The sequence below is a fragment of the Cucurbita moschata genome, unplaced genomic scaffold (assembly GCF_002738365.1).
Source record: "Cucurbita moschata cultivar Rifu unplaced genomic scaffold, Cmos_1.0 Cmo_Scf00020, whole genome shotgun sequence".
In the NCBI taxonomy this organism is placed as follows: domain Eukaryota; kingdom Viridiplantae; phylum Streptophyta; class Magnoliopsida; order Cucurbitales; family Cucurbitaceae; genus Cucurbita; species Cucurbita moschata.
The window spans coordinates 3,387,454-3,404,766 of NW_019268536.1; the positions used below are offsets into that span (position 1 = coordinate 3,387,454).

The window sequence follows — 17,313 nt, forward strand, 5'->3', positions numbered from 1 at the left end:
TACATCTCGATACGAGGCCTTTTGGAGAAGCCCAAAGTAAAATCAAGAAGTTACGCTCAGAGTGGACAATATCATACTTGTGGAGATTAAGTAAGATTCTTTTAAACAATTAAAACAAAGAACAATTGGACGACCCACCCCACTTGTGGTTGAGTGGAGTTATGAGCTCTATGTGGGTTAACCCACTTGTGGTTGAGTTGAGTTATGAACTCTATGCGGGTTAACTCACTTGTGGTTGAGTTGAGTTTAGGAGCTCTATGTGGGTTAACCCACTTGTGGTTGAGTTGAGTTACGAGCTCTATGCAGGTTAATCCACTTGTGGTTTGAGTTGAGTTACGAGCTCTATGCGGGTTAACCCACTTGTGGTTGAGTTGAGCTATGAGCTCTATAAAGGTTAACTCACTTGTGGTTGGGTTGAATTATGAGTTAACCCACTTGTGGTTGGGTTGAATTATGAGCTTTATGCGGGTTATTCTGGTCGAGGGTTAGGGTTGAAATATCCTATCCTATCCTATTTATTTATATTTATATTTTTATATAATTTTAGTAAAATTTTTTTAGCCGATTACAAAAACCCAAATATTAACCATAAGAATAATTTATTTGTTGAAATAATAATTAAAAAATATATAAAAGCATATGAAAAATGAAATATATAATACATTTGTCTGAAGCACCATTGATTTGCAAATCTATTATTGTTAATAAATTAAGAAAAATATATGTTGGATCCAATAATTGTTCATAATTAAAGTGGAAAAAAAGATGGGTTGTTTTAAAAAATTACACAAAAAAAGAAAGAAAAAAAAAAAGAATAATTTAGAGGGCAGTAAGAAAGTCAAAATAAAGTCCACAAGCGCTACCTCCTCCTCCTCCTCCTCCTCTTCTTCTTTCCCAATCATCACTCGCTTCACGACAAAAGCTTCCGCCATAGCTGTCCTTTCATTGCCCGCTGAAACAGAAGGACCTCTCACTCCATCCGCTCAACACTCGCTACCCATATCCTTCTTTCGAATCAATTTTTGTGTTCTTGTTTGTTGATGGAGCCGTCTCATCAACTTTCACAAGCGCCCGAGGAGATTATTCTACGCTGGGACTCAGCTGCGCCGGAGGAACTGAAGGATAAGATGATTTTTGACTCAGATAGGGAAGAGATCGACCGATACTTGCAGGCCGTCGATGAAATCCAGAGGTCTATGTCGTCGGCTTCCATTTCCGACGATCAGAACAAAGTCGATTCCACTATGCAGATCGCCATGGCCAGGCTTGAGGATGAGTTCCGTTACATTCTGTCTAGTCATACCACTCCAATCGAGGTTGAGTCGCTTACTGATCCGAGTTCCTCTTCTCGCTCTATGTCCACTACTGAGAGTTGTGTATTCGAGGATGAAAACGACGAGGAAGCGGATTCGCAGGAAGTTCAGCTTGATTTAAGTAGCACTAGCAGTCCAAGGTTTGGGTCAAGTGGCCGATCGAGCTATCGGGCGATGAGTAGTATTCGTGAAATTGATCTGATACCTTCCGATGCGATTATCGATCTACGAAGTATTGCTGAGCGGATGATTACGGCGGGGTACCTGCGCGAGTGTATCCAAGTCTATGGCAGTGTGCGAAAGTCCACCTTCGACTCCAGCTTCCGACGTCTCGGAATTGAGAAACTGAGCATTGGAGATATCCAGAGGCTGGACTGGAATGAGCTGGAGATGAAGATCAGAAGGTGGATTAAAGCAGCAAAGGTTTCTATTAGGACCTTGTTTGCCAGTGAGAAGAAGCTCTGCGAGCAAATCTTTTACGGCATAGGGACAGCCATAGACGATGCTTGTTTCATGGAGACTGTAAAGGGCCCCGTGGTTCAGTTGTTTAATTTCGCCGAAGCGATCAGTATAAGCCGCAGATCGCCGGAGAAGCTGTTCAAGATTCTAGACCTCCACGATGCCTTAACGGATTTGATTCCTGACATCGATGTGATATTCGATTCAAAATCAGCGGAATATATTCGGATTCAGACGGCGGAGATATTGTCGCGGTTGGCGGAGGCCGTCAGAGGGACTTTGTCGGAGTTTGAAAACGCGGTGATGCGAGATCCGTCTCTGCAGCCGGTTCCCGGTGGGACGCTTCATCCGTTGACAAGGTATGTAATGAACTATGTGAGTCTGATTTCGGACTACAAAGTGACGTTAGACGAGCTCATCGTGTCCAAACCATCGACGGGCTCGAGGTACTCGGCCGACCCCACAACCCCAGATATGGACTTCGCTGAGCTAGAGGGTAAAACGCCATTAGCGCTCCATCTTATATGGAGCATCGTGGTTCTGCAGTTCAATTTGGAGGGAAAGTCCAGGCACTACAGAGACCCTTCTCTAGCTCACCTATTCATTATGAACAACGTTCATTACATTGTTCAGAAGATAAAATTATCCCCAGAATTGCGAGAAATGATCGGAGACGTTTATCTGAAAAGGCTGACCGGGAAGTTCCGACGGGCGGCGACAAACTACGAGAGAACAACGTGGGTGAATGTGCTGTATTGCCTGCGAAACGAAGGGTTGAATGTGGGCGGGAGCTTGTCTTCCGGCCCCGCAAAGAGCCTTATTAGAGAAAGATTCAAGACTTTCAATGCCATGTTTGAGGAGGTTCACAGGACACAATCAGCATGGTTGATACCAGACTCTCAGCTGAGGGAGGAGCTTCGCATATCCATAACTGAAAAGTTGATCCCAGCTTACAGGTCGTTTCTTGGCCTCCATGGCCACCACATAGAGAGTGGAAAGCACCCGGAAAATTACATCAAGTACTCGGTCGAGGAACTGGAAAATGCCATCTTGGATTTCTTTGAGGGTTGCTCAGTAACCCATAACTTGAGAAGGAGATCCCACTGATAGATAGAAATAGCATGCTACTCCATTTTCAAGTTACTCAAATTCTTTCAATTTTTGGTGGAGTTTTTGGGATGATATGGTGGTTGCCTTCTTTCTCGTCATCCACTATGAAGCTTCGTCGTTCATCATTCTAGTATTGGGAGTGACCCTGTTCTGCAACTGATCTGCTTTATTTTTCCAATGGAGCCACATCCTCGGCCTGAATTCTCCTGCCTTGTAAGCATGTTACTTGTTTTCTTACCACATTTTTTTCTAAATTTTTTGTTCATATTGGAATTGTTCTTTGTTTGCTTTTCATTTCTTATTTTGCACATCTAAATTATTTGGCTGTCTCCTTCTAAGCATTCAAGTCGACTGCACCATGTTGTTTTTTTTGTTCTGCACCATGCTGTATTTTTGTTCTAATGTGGAGACACAGTCACTGATAATCTTTCAGTCTACCATTTTCCCTCTTTTCCAAAACAATTTTAGATGTCTATCACATAGTTTCTATTCAATTGATGAAACTTTGGAAGCCTTTATAAATAGCAAATGAAGAGCATAAAGTAACATCCCTGCTTTGAACCCAAAACATAGCAACTGATCTCAGCGATGTTGACTGTTTTAGTTAAGTTCCAGATTTCGAATCTGTTAGCAAATAGTTCCACATTAGACACTAGTTGGCTGGAACTTCAGACACTATTCAAAATCCTTTGATGTGGTTGCAGACTGTACTACAATGCTTGTATACTGCTAAGCCATTTCTCATTTAGCCAGCCATAGCTTTTCAGTGAATTGTTTCTGTTTCTTTCATTATTCTGGAGGACTGTTACTTGCCATTCATTGTGGGTAAAAAGTGTATTGTAGGGGCTTTAAGTGCTTTACTTAAACTCAATTGGTGCCCAAAAACCTGGGGACATTAAATCGCCTTTCCGATCAGATTACCTAATAGCCTTAAAACTGAGGGCAATCTGCTTTTCAGTTGACTGACTGAACCGACTTTGGTATTACTTCATTATGTTAATTTGCAGATTATTAGTTTTTTTAGTTCTTAGTTCTGATTCAGTCTTATTTACATATACATATATATGTTATGATGTAGACACCTAGTTTATTGAACAGAGATAAACATGATATACAAATAGGAACAATATTTTCAGACAAGAAAGGACACATTAAATACAGAGCAACTTTTTTTCCTTTGAAATTGAGAGTGGAAGTCTCTCCCTAGTCTCACTCAGTCACCTGCCTGGATTCTCATCAGTCATGTGTCTGCCTAACTCTGATTGTTCTTTTCGATTATTTTCTTACCAAAGTTTCAAGAGGTGAGTGTTGGAACATACTACCTTTAGATAGACAAGTAATGCCTTGACAAGTAAAACCATGCTTAGGTCGACAATTTAGTAGTTTTTTTCCACTCATTTCTTTGTACTCTCGTGAGTATAATAGATCATATTTTAAATTGTATATTAATTACCTTTATATCTCTACAATGAACACATATTGTCCTTTTTTTTTTTTGGTCCTAATCTACTTTATTTATTTTTATCCTTTGTTCTACTAAAAGTTCATCATATTAATGGAGATGTAGATCAATAACTATTTTTATTTCTTACTGAATTTGGTCATATCTGTAGGGGCATTTGTTATATGAACTTGAACCGTAGAAATGTAGTGTGCATTGAGTATACATGGTCTTTGTTTTTACTCTTTAGCTTGGCATTTGTGCATCAACTTTTTCAACTGCCCAGAAATCTAAAATGTGTTTCCATCATTGTGCACCATCAAATATAGGCATCCTTGATTCGGATTACACATTCTCTGGCTGTTCTGGTAGATTCCTTCAATTCCCACTTTAATACTGTTTGCTAACATAAGGAAAAAGAATATTTTGTTAATGAACTGTAATGATGGTGATGGTACAGTCATCTATGTATGCTCTCATCTTTTTTGGATTTCCTATAAAAAGTATTCTGGCAGTTTTGCAAATGGGTGAGTTAGGCACCTGCAATTTTGAGCCTTAGGATTTGGCTTCATTAGCACATGAGACTGTCTGCCATTTTTGTTTTTGACAACAGCTGTTCGTTGATGTCTCCCATTATTTCTAGAGCAAGCTCTTAGGGAAAAACTTTTGTTTAGAAATTATTCACGAAAATTGACCCAGTCTAACGGATAGTTTTGCATTATTAGATGTATGAGATATTATCTATAAAAGTATTTAGAAGTACATCCAACAGTTATTACGAGATAGTCACGTTCGAGAAGTTTCATTGAATAATTTATTTGGTTGTTACCATGATTGATGGATACATTATAGGCCTATCCCACGTAACCAACAGTTAATTCTTGGATTTGATAGATCTATCATTTCTACTTCGGTGACTCAGTGGACACTTAGTCTTGCTTTATTAGTTACAAAAGGCTCCTCTAAAGCGACCGGTTATTGGCCACTTTGCCTTGAATTTGGATGGTTTTGAGTTGGAAAGTCTTAATTTGTGGACTAATGGTAGTGATGCTTTTTCAAAAGGAAATAAAGACGGCTAATTCCACTGTAATTGATTGAAATAGAGAATATAAGGGAGGGAAATTGGACATGGTGTTTCCTCCAAGGTTCTTTCCAACCAATCAAACACCATCAAGCAGTTCCTCCATCCATTTCTTCAAGGTTCTTTTAAGCGCTGATGACTCCAACTCTGCTTTCCTAGCCTGCGTCCATCCCAGCCAGACTTTTAAGACCAAATCGAGTAGAAATAGCAAAGAAGTACATGTAGAATTCTTAGGCCCCCAATGACATGGAAACAAGCATTCTTGGAGGCTAACCCACTCCCCGAGGGAAAGAGAGCCATTGAAAGGTGATTGAAACACCATAAACGACGACTACCCAACCTAACAATAGAAACAAGAACACTTACTAGCAAGACCTTGCTATAACCAAACTTACAAATCCCACTCGATCTTTTACACCCACGTGGATCATGTCATCTACTATCTTGACCAAGAATTTGCTCATGAATGCAAGAAAAAAAAGGTAAGAAAAGGGAGAGAGAGAGTTACAATTAGAATCTGAGGTAGCGAGACAGCAGTGATATGGGGAGGAAGTTCTGGGAAGCTGAGGTCCTGAGGCAGATAAACAAAGTACATAGAATCAAGGATTGAATTGGAAGTAGAAATGAATGAATTAGGAGAGAAATGAGATTACCATCTCCCCAATAAACATAGCATTATCCCCTCGAACTACAAGCAAACCCATGGGCTTATCACAATACTGATTCTCAGCAACAATTCTTTCAAACGCACTCTCAACAACAAAATTCCCTGCACACACACACATATGTACTATAAATCCCATGAATTTGCATGAATTGATATACATAGATGAGGGGATGAGATATGCCATGTTGATCGAAGGCACACATAGTGCCAATGATACATCGCCCATCAAGAAGCAGTATCAGTAGTTTCCCTGCACAATGAAACCAAAACAAGAAGATTGAATCTTGAGTGGAAAGAACAGGCAAGAATTTGGAGAAGGGAGGATGTGGTTACGGTCAAGATATGAGCCGATGCAGGGAGTTCCGAAGATGTATTCGTGGACTGACGGAACCATGATGATTGACTGTGAATTAATCAAAACTACACAAACCCCACTCATACCTTTTGTAGGTAGTTGGTAAAATATTTATTTATTTATTTAAAATTTATTTTAAAGAGTTGTCTCCCCCGAGCATAAGCTCTCATAGGTTTACTTTGGGTTTTCCAAAAGGCCTTACGAGATAGTATTCCTTATTATAAACCCACAGTTATTCCCTAATTTAGCGGATGTGGGACTTTCATCCAACCATAATAACTCCAAATTGGTTGTGTTCAACCAAATCTAGGTTTTGGGGACGGAGAAATCAAACAAATTCATAAGGTTTTTATCTATTTGAACCCAATTTAATCCAAATTAGTTTATAATCGTACCCACGGTTAGGTTGAATTGGGTTGATCAAAAGTTTGTGTCATCCATTATTTTGAACATACTTACATCGTATAGTTTCTTCTAATCATATCAATGATGTCTTAAAATTCCTCATCATTTAATCAAACTCAAATTTAAGGTTAGTTTTCTAGATTGTTCGTCAAGTCTACTTTTGTCTATATTTTAAAATCAAAGTTTAAAAACTTTCAAGTTTTAAAAAACGAGATTGATTACTTTTGTATTATATTATGTGTATCTTGTTTCGATTCAACTGGCTAAGTGAGTTTGTCTCGATTAACTAATATGAAACTTAAAATCACAAAAAAAAAGAGAGTAAAATATTATAGTTTCTTTTTTATTTCAGGTTAATTTGATTTCACGTACACCAATTAGAATATAAATAAACATTTGAATTCTTAGTCAAATTCTTAAAAATTATACTAGTTTATGTGCATTTGAGGAACCCGATATCTATAATTAAAAATCGGGTAAAATATATAAGATCAAGAAGATTCAATACATCATCAGCTTTTGGGACAATTGTTAAAAAGGGAAACAAGATCATGTGGGTTTATGGCTATTGGCCATTCAAATTTCAATTCTCTAGCTTACATTATTGAATCCATTTTGACCCTCAATTATTTACATTACAATCATCGTTCTTCTTCTTCATTTCTCTTATCTCTCCTCTCTTTCTCCTTTATGAATCTCTTCAATGAAGCTGTTTGTGAAGAACTCTTAGGGTAAATTTTCTTGTGAAGCATCATCCTCAATATCTGCACATTATTACTGATCACCAACTATAACTCGACCTAATATACTCGTTAAGACATTATACATTGATATCAGTTGTTTACGTACCTTCTTCATCGTTGCATCTTGCGGTGTATCTATGAAGTTCGGCGGTGGCGGCGGCGGTGCAAAACCACTTCCGCCACAGACAAAGACCTTCTTGATAAGAAATGAAACAGATCTCCTAACAATGGATTTGGGATTATGTTTCTCATCATCCCCAATGATTAAACCAATCTTCTCTTTCATTTCATCATCAATCTCCCTCAGCTCAACGTCTTCCATTTCTTTCCCTGGAGACCGAGCATCGACGACGACGTTTTCAACATCGGTCTTGTTCGTTCTTAACACATTGTTGCCAAAAGTTCCAATTGCTAGCAAGCCAAGAGGCAAAGAGGGGCTGGTTTCTTCAGGTTGCTCAACTGATTATTGTTCATGAAAGATCATGATCATACATGTAAAATAATGGTGAGTTCATAACAAAAAAAAAAAAACAAAAGTTTAGTGCAATTACTTGAAGGGTTTGAATTTGATGATTTGTTCTGAAATTTTACTCTTCCATGGAGTTTATTACTTTGCATCCAACTCAAGAACTGAAACCAAAAATAAAATGATCAAAATTGAAGGGCTAATTAGCAAAAAATAGAAGAAGAAAAAGAAAAGAACATGCAAATTTGTTTAAAATTTACCTTCATTTTTGCAAAGGAGAGGCCTTTGAGGGGTCCTTCAAAGCTAGTCTCTAATGGTGGAGAAGCCTTTGGGGGTTAACTTTAAAGGCAAAACCTCAATTAGAGAGCCAATTAGCTGAAAAGAGAGAGATGGGCTTGTTTTATTTCTATTGGTGTTTTATACCATAGTTTAATGGACCCTTTATTTAAAAATTATTTATATGTTTGATATTTTATAAACGTTTCAAAATTTTTAAGTATAAATCTCTTACTCGGAAATAGTGCGACAATCACTTAGTGAGGTCTGAATATTGTTACATTGTTCTGAATCATTGCTAGCTACTTTTTGTCAGATCTCACATTGGTTGAAGAAGGGAACGAATCATTTCTTATAAGGGTGTGGAAACTTTTCCTTAGTAGACAAGTTTTAAAACCGTGAGGTTGACGATGATACGTAACGGGCTAAAGTGGACAATATCTACCAACGGTGGGCTTGGGTTATTATAAATGGTATTAGAGCCCGACATTGGGTTGTGTATTAAAGAGATGCTGGGCTCTCAAAGAGGGTGGATTGTGAGATCCCACATTGGTTGGAGAGAGGAACGAAACATTCTTTAGAGGGACATGGAAACTTCTCTTTATCAGACGCATTTTAAAACCGTGAGCTTGGCGACGATACGTAACGGGTCAAAACGGAACAATATCTACTAGAGATGAACTTGGGTTGTTACAAATGGTATTAAAGCCAGACACTGACAGTGTGCTTATAAGTACGCTGGCATCCAATGTGGGTGGATTGTGAGATCCACCTTGGTTGGAGAGGGGAACAAAACATTTCTTTGTAAGGGTGTAGAGACTTATCTCTGGCAGACACGTTTTAAAACCTTAAAGTTGACGACGATACATAACAGGCCAAAACGGACAATATCGACTAACGATGAGATTGGGTTGTTACAAATGGAATCAAAGTCAAACACCGACGATGTACTAGTGAGTACGCTGGCCCACAAGGGTAGATTGTGAGATCCCACATTAATTAGAGAGGGGAACGAAGGCCAAATCGGACAATATCGACTAGCGATGAGCTTGGGTTGTTACAAATGGAATCAAAGTCAAACACCGACGATGTACTAGTGAGTACGCTGGCCCACAAGGGTAGATTGTGAGATCCCACATTAATTAGAGAGGGGAACGAAGGCCAAATCGGACAATATCGACTAGCGATGAGCTTGGGTTGTTACAAATGGAATCAAAGTCAAACACCGACGATGTACTAGTGAGTACGCTGGCCCACAAGGGTAGATTGTGAGATCCCACATTAATTAGAGAGGGGAACGAAGGCCAAATTGGACAATATCGACTAGCGATGAGCTTGGGTTGTTACAAATGGAATCAAAGTCAAACACCGACAATGTACTAGTGAGTACGCTGGCCCACAAGGGTAGATTGTGAGATCCCACATTAATTAGAGAGGGGAACGAAGGCCAAATCGGACAATATCGACTAGCGATGAGATTGAGTTGTTACAAATGGAATCAAAGTCAAACACCGACGATGTACTAGTGAGTACGCTGGCCCACAAGGGTAGATTGTGAGATCCCACATTAATTAGAGAGGGGAACGAAACTAACCTTATAAGGGTATGAAAACCTCTCCATAGCATACGTGTACTAAAACCATGAGATTACACAAAGATATCTAACAGGTCAAAGCGGACAAATTCGGGCATGACCAGCTCCCATAGTGTGACGGGCGGTGTGTACAAGGCCCGGGAACGAATTCACCACCGTATAGCTGACCAGTAATTACTAGCGATTTCAGCTTCATGGCTGGCGAGTTGTTTTAAAACGTTTATAAAAGTTCAAAACAAATATTTATTTACTTTTTTTTTCATAAAAGAACATTAGGTGAAAAATGTAGAACCACATATTAATTAAATAATTAAAAGAAATGGGAATTGAGTTTGTTTGTATTTGAAACACGTGGTAGAGTTCTTGAAAACCTAAAATTGTACTTGAAAAGCTAACAAGGAAATAATGCACGAGTATTTGAGGGACATATGAGAGATGAATGTGGAACCCTTTCTACAACTACGAGATAATACGATTGCGTACATGCTTCCACTCAAAGCTTATGTCGGCCCTTTATTATAATCCTTTCCCATTTTTCAATCCCAAATTTCAAACCCGATCGAGCTTCGAAATCGCTACAATCAAATTCGAGTGAGTTCTCTACAGCAACGAACATTTTGTTCTTGAATCGAGATGGGAGTCAAACATCGGTCTGTTTTGTTTTTGAATCATGTTTATAAGATATCTCATGTTGTCATTGCTTATACGTTAAACATCTTTGACTTTACAGATTCGAGTATTGGGTTTGTATAGTGTTTCGGGGTACTCATACTTGAAGTTAGAGCCTTCTAATTTGGTGCTACTTTTGGCATTCACATGGCTAAGTTTGGATGTTCCACTCAAAAACATGTTTTGAATGAATGTTGTGTTTCTGTATACCCTTGAATCAATGTGAATGAAGGGTTTTTGGTTTCATAACTCCAAAATGAGTTATAGGTATGCATCGTTCTTATAAAATAGGTTTATCGAAGCTATTGTAATCGTAAATCTGAGTTAGTTAATGGTGAGAGTATCCCAAAATGGGTAGCCATATTGATAATTTTTCAGTACTCACGTCCCACTTGTTAGGATCGATACCAGTTGTTAGAATAGCTAATAGCTCAACAACGCACATACTCGATCAAGATGAACACAAAGAATAGGAAAGAGAAAATTCAAAGAGAAATATTGGCAATGATACTATTGGTTGTCTTTTGTTGCACCGAGAAATTGTTTTCGAACCGAGCTTAAACTCATACCCAGTGGTTGAACTTCGAGTATCATGGTCTTAAACACATACCCAGTGGTTGAACTTCGAGTATCATGGTCCTAAACACATACCCAGTAGTTGAACTTCGAGTATTATGGTCTTAAACACATACCCAGTGGTTGAACTTCGAGTATCGTGGTCTTCTACATAGTTAGAATCATAGTATCCAACTAGCTTGTAATCTTCGCTTTTTTTGTGTACAAAAGATCGTATATGATTTTACTTTTAACATACCTCAAGACCTGTCAAATTGCATCCAAATGAAGCTTGTATTTCTTGACTGATTCATCTCGACGATGCTTTATTTTGTAAACTCACTTGCAAGAGATAAGTTTGACATCTGTGTTGGATGAAAGTCCCACGTCGGCTAATTTAAAGAATGATCATGAGTTTATAATTAAAGAATATTATCTTCATTGGTACGAGGTATTTTAGAAAAGTCCAAAGTAAAGTCAGAAGAGCTTATGCTCAAAGTGGACAGTATCGTTGAGAGTTGAGTTGATGAAAGAAGCTTGATATGAAAGTTAACTATTAAGCTAAGAGAATTGAAAATGAAACGACGCCGTTCTCACTCAGTTAGCTTTTCTTCCAAACAAGAAAACTAACTACTGGTGATGTGTTCATAGGAGTATTCTTGGGGAGAAAGCTTTGTTAACATAGCTTCTCCTTTTATCACTCGTTCTACTTGTTCATCAATTTCACTGAAACTCTGCAAGAGAAGAATCGGAAGAAGTTAAGCCCTAAGTCATGAGTCGTGGAAGTGGAGGTGGATACGATCGTCACATCACAATTTTTTCACCCGAAGGCCGTCTATTTCAAGTTGGTACGTACATTTCCTCTCTCAATATCTTGATCGTATCTTACTTCTTGCCGTTGCAGTCATTTGTTTTGCTCTTTAGATTCTCTTTTGTGGCGTTCATGATCATTTAGGGTGTCTTTGGAAATGGTTATTTCGCGTTGTTCTTCGAAATGAGCTCGAATCCCTTTCGAATTGCTAACGAATCTGGAGGAAGAAGTGCAGGATGGATCGAATTTGATAGCGAAAAGTTGATTGTAACTGTTGTGTGGATTGGATTTAATTTTGAGATGACGAGAGTCTTTGGATTGAATTGTAGCCTTTTGTTTGCGTTCTTCTTAGTTCCAATACGAATTCGTAGCTCATTTTGTTTAACAGATTCGAACTCTACAACTACAGAATGTTTGAGCTATTTGTTTTTTTGAAGTCTTACATGGAACGTCTTAATCCTGCTTCCTCTTTAAATTGTTTCTAAGCTTCAATATATATTTCGTTTTCATTATTTATGCACAGATACATCTAGGTTTGGGCGATTTGGATGTTGTCAAATTCCACTGGTCAAACGTTTAAGCTGTTAACCATGGATGAATTCAATTACATATTTTTATTTTCAATATCACTCATTCTAGGCTCGTCAATTAGTTTATTTCATGAATTCTAATCCATGGAAACCTGGAAACTTTTACTATGATTCCATGATATATCACACTACTTTTCGTTAAAGCTTATGCCTTGAGTCGAGGTAAATTTTTTCATTCAATATATTCTCAATAGATGTCAATCTAATCTTTCTCTAGTGGTCTTTCAGTCAGTAAGATTAACCTATCAATTTGGGGATCATACTGTGTCCTCACAACTCTAGTGATTATTTATTTATTTATTGTAATGGGAAACAGAATATGCATTTAAGGCTGTAAAGGCTGCTGGAATTACTTCTATTGGTGTTCGGGGTAAAGATTCAGTTTGTGTGGTGACCCAAAAGAAGGTTCCGGTGAGTACAATTGGTTTGACCCTGAGAGGACTTTGCATCTCTATTAATTAGCGATGCTGAATGTGTAAATTTGGAAATTCAATGCAGGATAAGCTTCTGGATCAATCAAGTGTCTCACATCTTTTCCCTATAACAAAGTACCTTGGGTTGTTAGCAACAGGCTTGACAGGTATTTCTCTTTGCCTTTTCAGGTTTACTTACAGATATATTATAATTTATGAGAGGGGGAGGGGACTTATTTGTTCATAATACCTACTACGCAACTGAAATCAGTTATGGCATGCAGAGTATGCTATATAGGATTGCTTTTAGCTAATGGTGAATCATAATGTAGCATGGTATGGTGATGTACAGATGTGATCTCTATACACGATGTTGCAGTAGCAGAACCCTTTCCTAGATATTGCTTAGTTGTTAGTTGAGAAATTTAACAGAATCAGCTGTTCTGACATCCAAAAGAAAAAGTTAAACAAAATGATATTGTTGATTTAGGCATACCTACATATGACTTTAAACTATTTGATGCACATTTTATATTCACCCTCTGCTATTCATTTGATTTTCAGTCAATTTATTAATTCACCATAGATTTTAGCGCTTACCTCATTGGGGGTCTTTCCAGTGGTTCTTTAGGATGAGTGGCCGCTGATATGATTTTTATACGGTTGTCAGCTGATGCCAGAACCTTGGTTCAGCAAGCAAGGAGTGAAGCAGCTGAGTTTCGTTTTAGATATGGATATGAGATGCCGGTGGATGTATTAGCTAAATGGTACCATATTTATTTCATACTATACTACACGATTATTGTTTTAATTATATACCACGCAGGCAAACAGTCTGTTCAATCATATGAATTCTGGATTGTAGAGCAAAGAATAGCTCCACATGTTGCTTACTGACTGTAGTTTATTATTCAATTATCCAGAATCTTGTTCTGGATATTGTGAATTTATGACTTGAAATTTAATTTATGTATATTTCTTTTTGTGTTGTGATATTGTCTTCTATGCATGCACAATGTAGCAGCTCTTTGCATACATCTCTTTTCCATCATGGCTATTGCTTTCAGTTATTTTCTTCGTACATATCGATATATATATTATGCAGTCACTACAATTGTGTGTAATTTGTTACCATGGGAATTAAAACTTTGGCTTCTTTAACTTTCTTGGGCTGTATTGTTGGTTGGCAGGATAGCTGATAAATCGCAAATCTATACTCAGCACGCCTATATGAGACCACTTGGAGTAGGTATGTTTTCTTCTCCGGTTTTGGTGTTGCATTATATTTTAGATTTCATCCTTTGACTTTATGGACAATAAAAGTGATCTAACCATAATTTTTAATCTTTTGCTACTTTCATTCGTGTGCATCAGTTGCTATGGTTTTAGGTATTGATGATGAGTTTGGACCTTGTCTCTACAAATGTGATCCAGCTGGTCATTTTTTTGGTCACAAGGTTTGTATAGTTAATATATTTACTTTTATGGTCAATATTTTAGGAGGGACTCCATTTTGAAATATTTACATTTTTCTATTCCAGTTGCCAACCTGGAATAGTTAATTATCTATGATTTTGAGATTAAGCTTCTTTTACTCCAACTACCCCCCCAGTTCTGTGTGAGCTTGAAAATATATTTTAAGCATCAAATTTGTGTCAATGTATTGCAAACTCTTGCTCCACTTCAAGTGCAATAGTTGCTAGATGTTTTTCATGTGGATTGTTTTGTACATTAGACATTAGTTATGGCTGAATTTATATATAATATCATAGTAGCATCAGATATCATGAGTGTATCTTCACGGTTCTCTCGAAGATATTCATGTATAGAGTGCATATTCTCTAAAGTTGGTCTCTATTTTTCATTTTAATTCCTTTTTTAACTTCATTGAAAATTTCCATGGTGTTTTTGAATTTGGTATTTCATCACTATGCTCAACACGTTATTTTCCAATGTGTTTAGGCTACGAGTGCTGGATTAAAAGAGCAGGAATCAATCAATTTCTTGGAAAAGAAAATGAAGAACGATCCAGAGTTCACCTATGAAGAGACAGTACAGGTCGGATGTGCTTCTTTCGAACTTTACTGATACACATCAAAGCCTAATAATTGTAATGATTTAGGATCCTTGCTCTCACATGGATGCTTGTCTTTACTTATCTATGAAGAGAAAATACAGTTCAATGTTGCTTTCTTTCAAACTTTACATGACTCACAGCAAAACCTAAAAATTATAACGAGTTTGTACACGCGTGGGTTCTTGTCTTTTGTTTTATGTATATGCCTCGTCCAACATTGTTATTTTTCCATTTGCAGACTGCAATTTCAGCCCTCCAATCGGTTCTGCAAGAGGACTTCAAGGCAAATGAAATTGAGGTTCTGATACTCTCACTTGTCCTTTTTAATTACAATAGAGTGATAATGTGATGGTAGTCTTAATACCATAGAGCAGAATTTCTATCGTTTTATAGACGAAGGGTTTGATACTGTACTGGGGAGAAGTCTTCTGTTTCCTTTAATGGTAAGGAAATGTTAAAAAAAAAAATAGAAAGGAGGTTACAATTGTTGACCATGTGAATACAAATACAAATAATAATGTGATATAACTCAATTGTAGAGTCGTTACTGGTTTAAAACTAATTTAGCAATTTTAACAGGCTTGTATGATTTTGATGATATATATTTGTCGAAATCTGCATTTAAGTCCTAGATCTAAACCATAGTTTAAGGTCATTCGAAACGTTTCTCTGACAACTTCTATTAGCTCCAATTATCACTCCATTTGTAAGATCACATAGATTACTTGATATTCCAAAAAATTTCTGAGTTATGAGTTAGTAAATTGTTGTACAAACACGAGTAATTAGAGGTTGAACACTTTGACACAAACAGGTAGGAGTGGTGAGGCAAGGAAATCCTGTGTTTAGAGTGTTGACAACCGAGGAGGTCGACGAACATCTGACTTCAATAAGTGAACGTGACTGAATGGAACCAGATTGGAGGCGAAATGTTGTTGAAAGCTCCTTTTTGTATCAGATTGTTGTTTGTTTAGAGCATTTGCTTCCCATCTTAGTTGCAGAGACTGTTCTTCTCAATTTCTGCCTTTTTGTATTTGATGTCTTGGATTTTTTTTTTTAATGTATGATGTGTTGCTCATCCAATATATTATTATATCCCCCACAATTTCATTTATCATATTCATATATATGTTTGCCAATATTCAAAATACGCATTTCTTTTTTTAAAAAAATTTATCATTATTATTTTTTTAATTTTATACATAGAAATATAATTGACTATGTTAGACGAACACGACTATCCATGGTATGATATTGTGCCCTTTGAGCATAAGCAATAGGCCTCAAACCAAGCTTTGAGCTTCCCCAAAAGGCCTTCAACCAATAGAGAGACTATCCTTAATTATAAACCCATATCATTCCCTAAATTAGCATATGTGAGACTTTCATATCATTCCCTAAATTAGCAGATGTGAGACTTTCATCCTCCAAACCATAAATCCATATTATTCCCTAAATTAGCAGATGTGAGACTTTCATCCTCCAAACCATAAATCCATATTATTCCCTAAATTAGTAGATGTGAGACTTTCATTATTCAAACCATACTACTATCATGCCCATGAGACTGGAGCTTCTTTCTTTTTTTATTTTTTATTTATTTTTATTTTTTTAATAATCTATTAATTTGGATTAATATATTCTCGATTTGTGAAAACATTTCTTAGAAAGTTTTTTTTTTACGCGACTGTTTACGATAATAATAGCATATGGATGAAAATAATTTTCTACTATTTATTATTTATTAAGAAACCAAACAACTAAAAAGAAATTCATATTTAAATCCATTAGTTTGTTATATATATATATATATATATATATACACATGCTTTAATAATTGTTTTTTTTTGGTTGGGGAAGTATTGATATTGTTGAATTTATTGATTTTTAGAAAAACAAAAAAGAAATATAAACATTATTTTGTAGAGTTGCATTTACTAGAAACGTTCACCTCCAACGTGGGTTTGGTTCATTCTAGAATTGCCGCGTTTACTTTGGAAAATTAAGAAAAAAAAACATCGCCGCGTGTAATTGAGATATTTTTGTTACGAAACTAAGAAAGTGCCAATTTTTGCTTCCTCACGAATCAATTTAGAACTGCTGAGGAGAAGCAGCCATCGAAACCCCTAAACCTTAATTCTTCACAGCATAAACTTGCAAATCGTTGCCGAGGCCTATTATTTTCTTTGAACACCCACAGAGACGCAAAGATTTCGATTCTGGCACAAGCCAATACACTTGCCAACTCCGGTGAACAATCGTAGTTTTTTTTTTTTTTTTTTTTTTTG

At 37.0% G+C, this 17,313-nt stretch overlaps 5 protein-coding genes across 5 annotated transcripts in view; 3 read left to right on the forward strand and 2 right to left on the reverse strand.

Annotated features, from left to right (window-relative positions):
• Positions 1 to 812: 812 nt before the first annotated feature.
• On the forward strand, positions 813 to 3,321 carry LOC111457719 (exocyst complex component EXO70A1-like). Its single transcript, XM_023100087.1, has one exon. It carries the CDS (start codon positions 1,041 to 1,043, stop codon positions 2,877 to 2,879), a length of 1,839 nt encoding a protein of 612 aa, XP_022955855.1. The 5' UTR covers positions 813 to 1,040; the 3' UTR covers positions 2,880 to 3,321.
• Positions 3,322 to 5,420: 2,099 nt separating this feature from the next.
• On the reverse strand, positions 5,421 to 6,505 carry LOC111457720 (sm-like protein LSM1B). The gene is made up of 5 exons (XM_023100088.1): positions 6,405 to 6,505; positions 6,253 to 6,321; positions 6,058 to 6,173; positions 5,913 to 5,975; positions 5,421 to 5,564 (listed from the first exon to the last, which is right to left on the reverse strand). The coding sequence occupies exons 1-5, from the start codon at positions 6,463 to 6,465 to the stop codon at positions 5,484 to 5,486; spliced, it is 390 nt and encodes a 129-aa protein (XP_022955856.1). The 5' UTR covers positions 6,466 to 6,505; the 3' UTR covers positions 5,421 to 5,483.
• A 786-nt stretch (positions 6,506 to 7,291) lies between these two features.
• Positions 7,292 to 8,424, reverse strand: LOC111457786. The gene is made up of 4 exons (XM_023100183.1): positions 8,301 to 8,424; positions 8,126 to 8,204; positions 7,681 to 8,033; positions 7,292 to 7,595 (listed from the first exon to the last, which is right to left on the reverse strand). The coding sequence occupies exons 1-4, from the start codon at positions 8,304 to 8,306 to the stop codon at positions 7,473 to 7,475; spliced, it is 561 nt and encodes a 186-aa protein (XP_022955951.1). The 5' UTR covers positions 8,307 to 8,424; the 3' UTR covers positions 7,292 to 7,472.
• A 3,332-nt stretch (positions 8,425 to 11,756) lies between these two features.
• On the forward strand, positions 11,757 to 16,142 carry LOC111458048 (proteasome subunit alpha type-6-like). Its single transcript, XM_023100546.1, has 9 exons — positions 11,757 to 11,982; positions 12,852 to 12,946; positions 13,034 to 13,115; positions 13,619 to 13,715; positions 14,139 to 14,197; positions 14,323 to 14,405; positions 14,911 to 15,006; positions 15,264 to 15,323; positions 15,840 to 16,142. The coding sequence occupies exons 1-9, from the start codon at positions 11,907 to 11,909 to the stop codon at positions 15,930 to 15,932; spliced, it is 741 nt and encodes a 246-aa protein (XP_022956314.1). The 5' UTR covers positions 11,757 to 11,906; the 3' UTR covers positions 15,933 to 16,142.
• A 914-nt stretch (positions 16,143 to 17,056) lies between these two features.
• LOC111458044 overlaps positions 17,057 to 17,313 on the forward strand; it is a 7,683-nt gene continuing 7,426 nt past the window's right edge. Inside the window, exon 1 of the mRNA XM_023100541.1 lies at positions 17,057 to 17,275. The gene's annotated coding sequence lies outside the window, so the exon portion shown is untranslated. The remainder of the gene's footprint in view (positions 17,276 to 17,313) is intronic.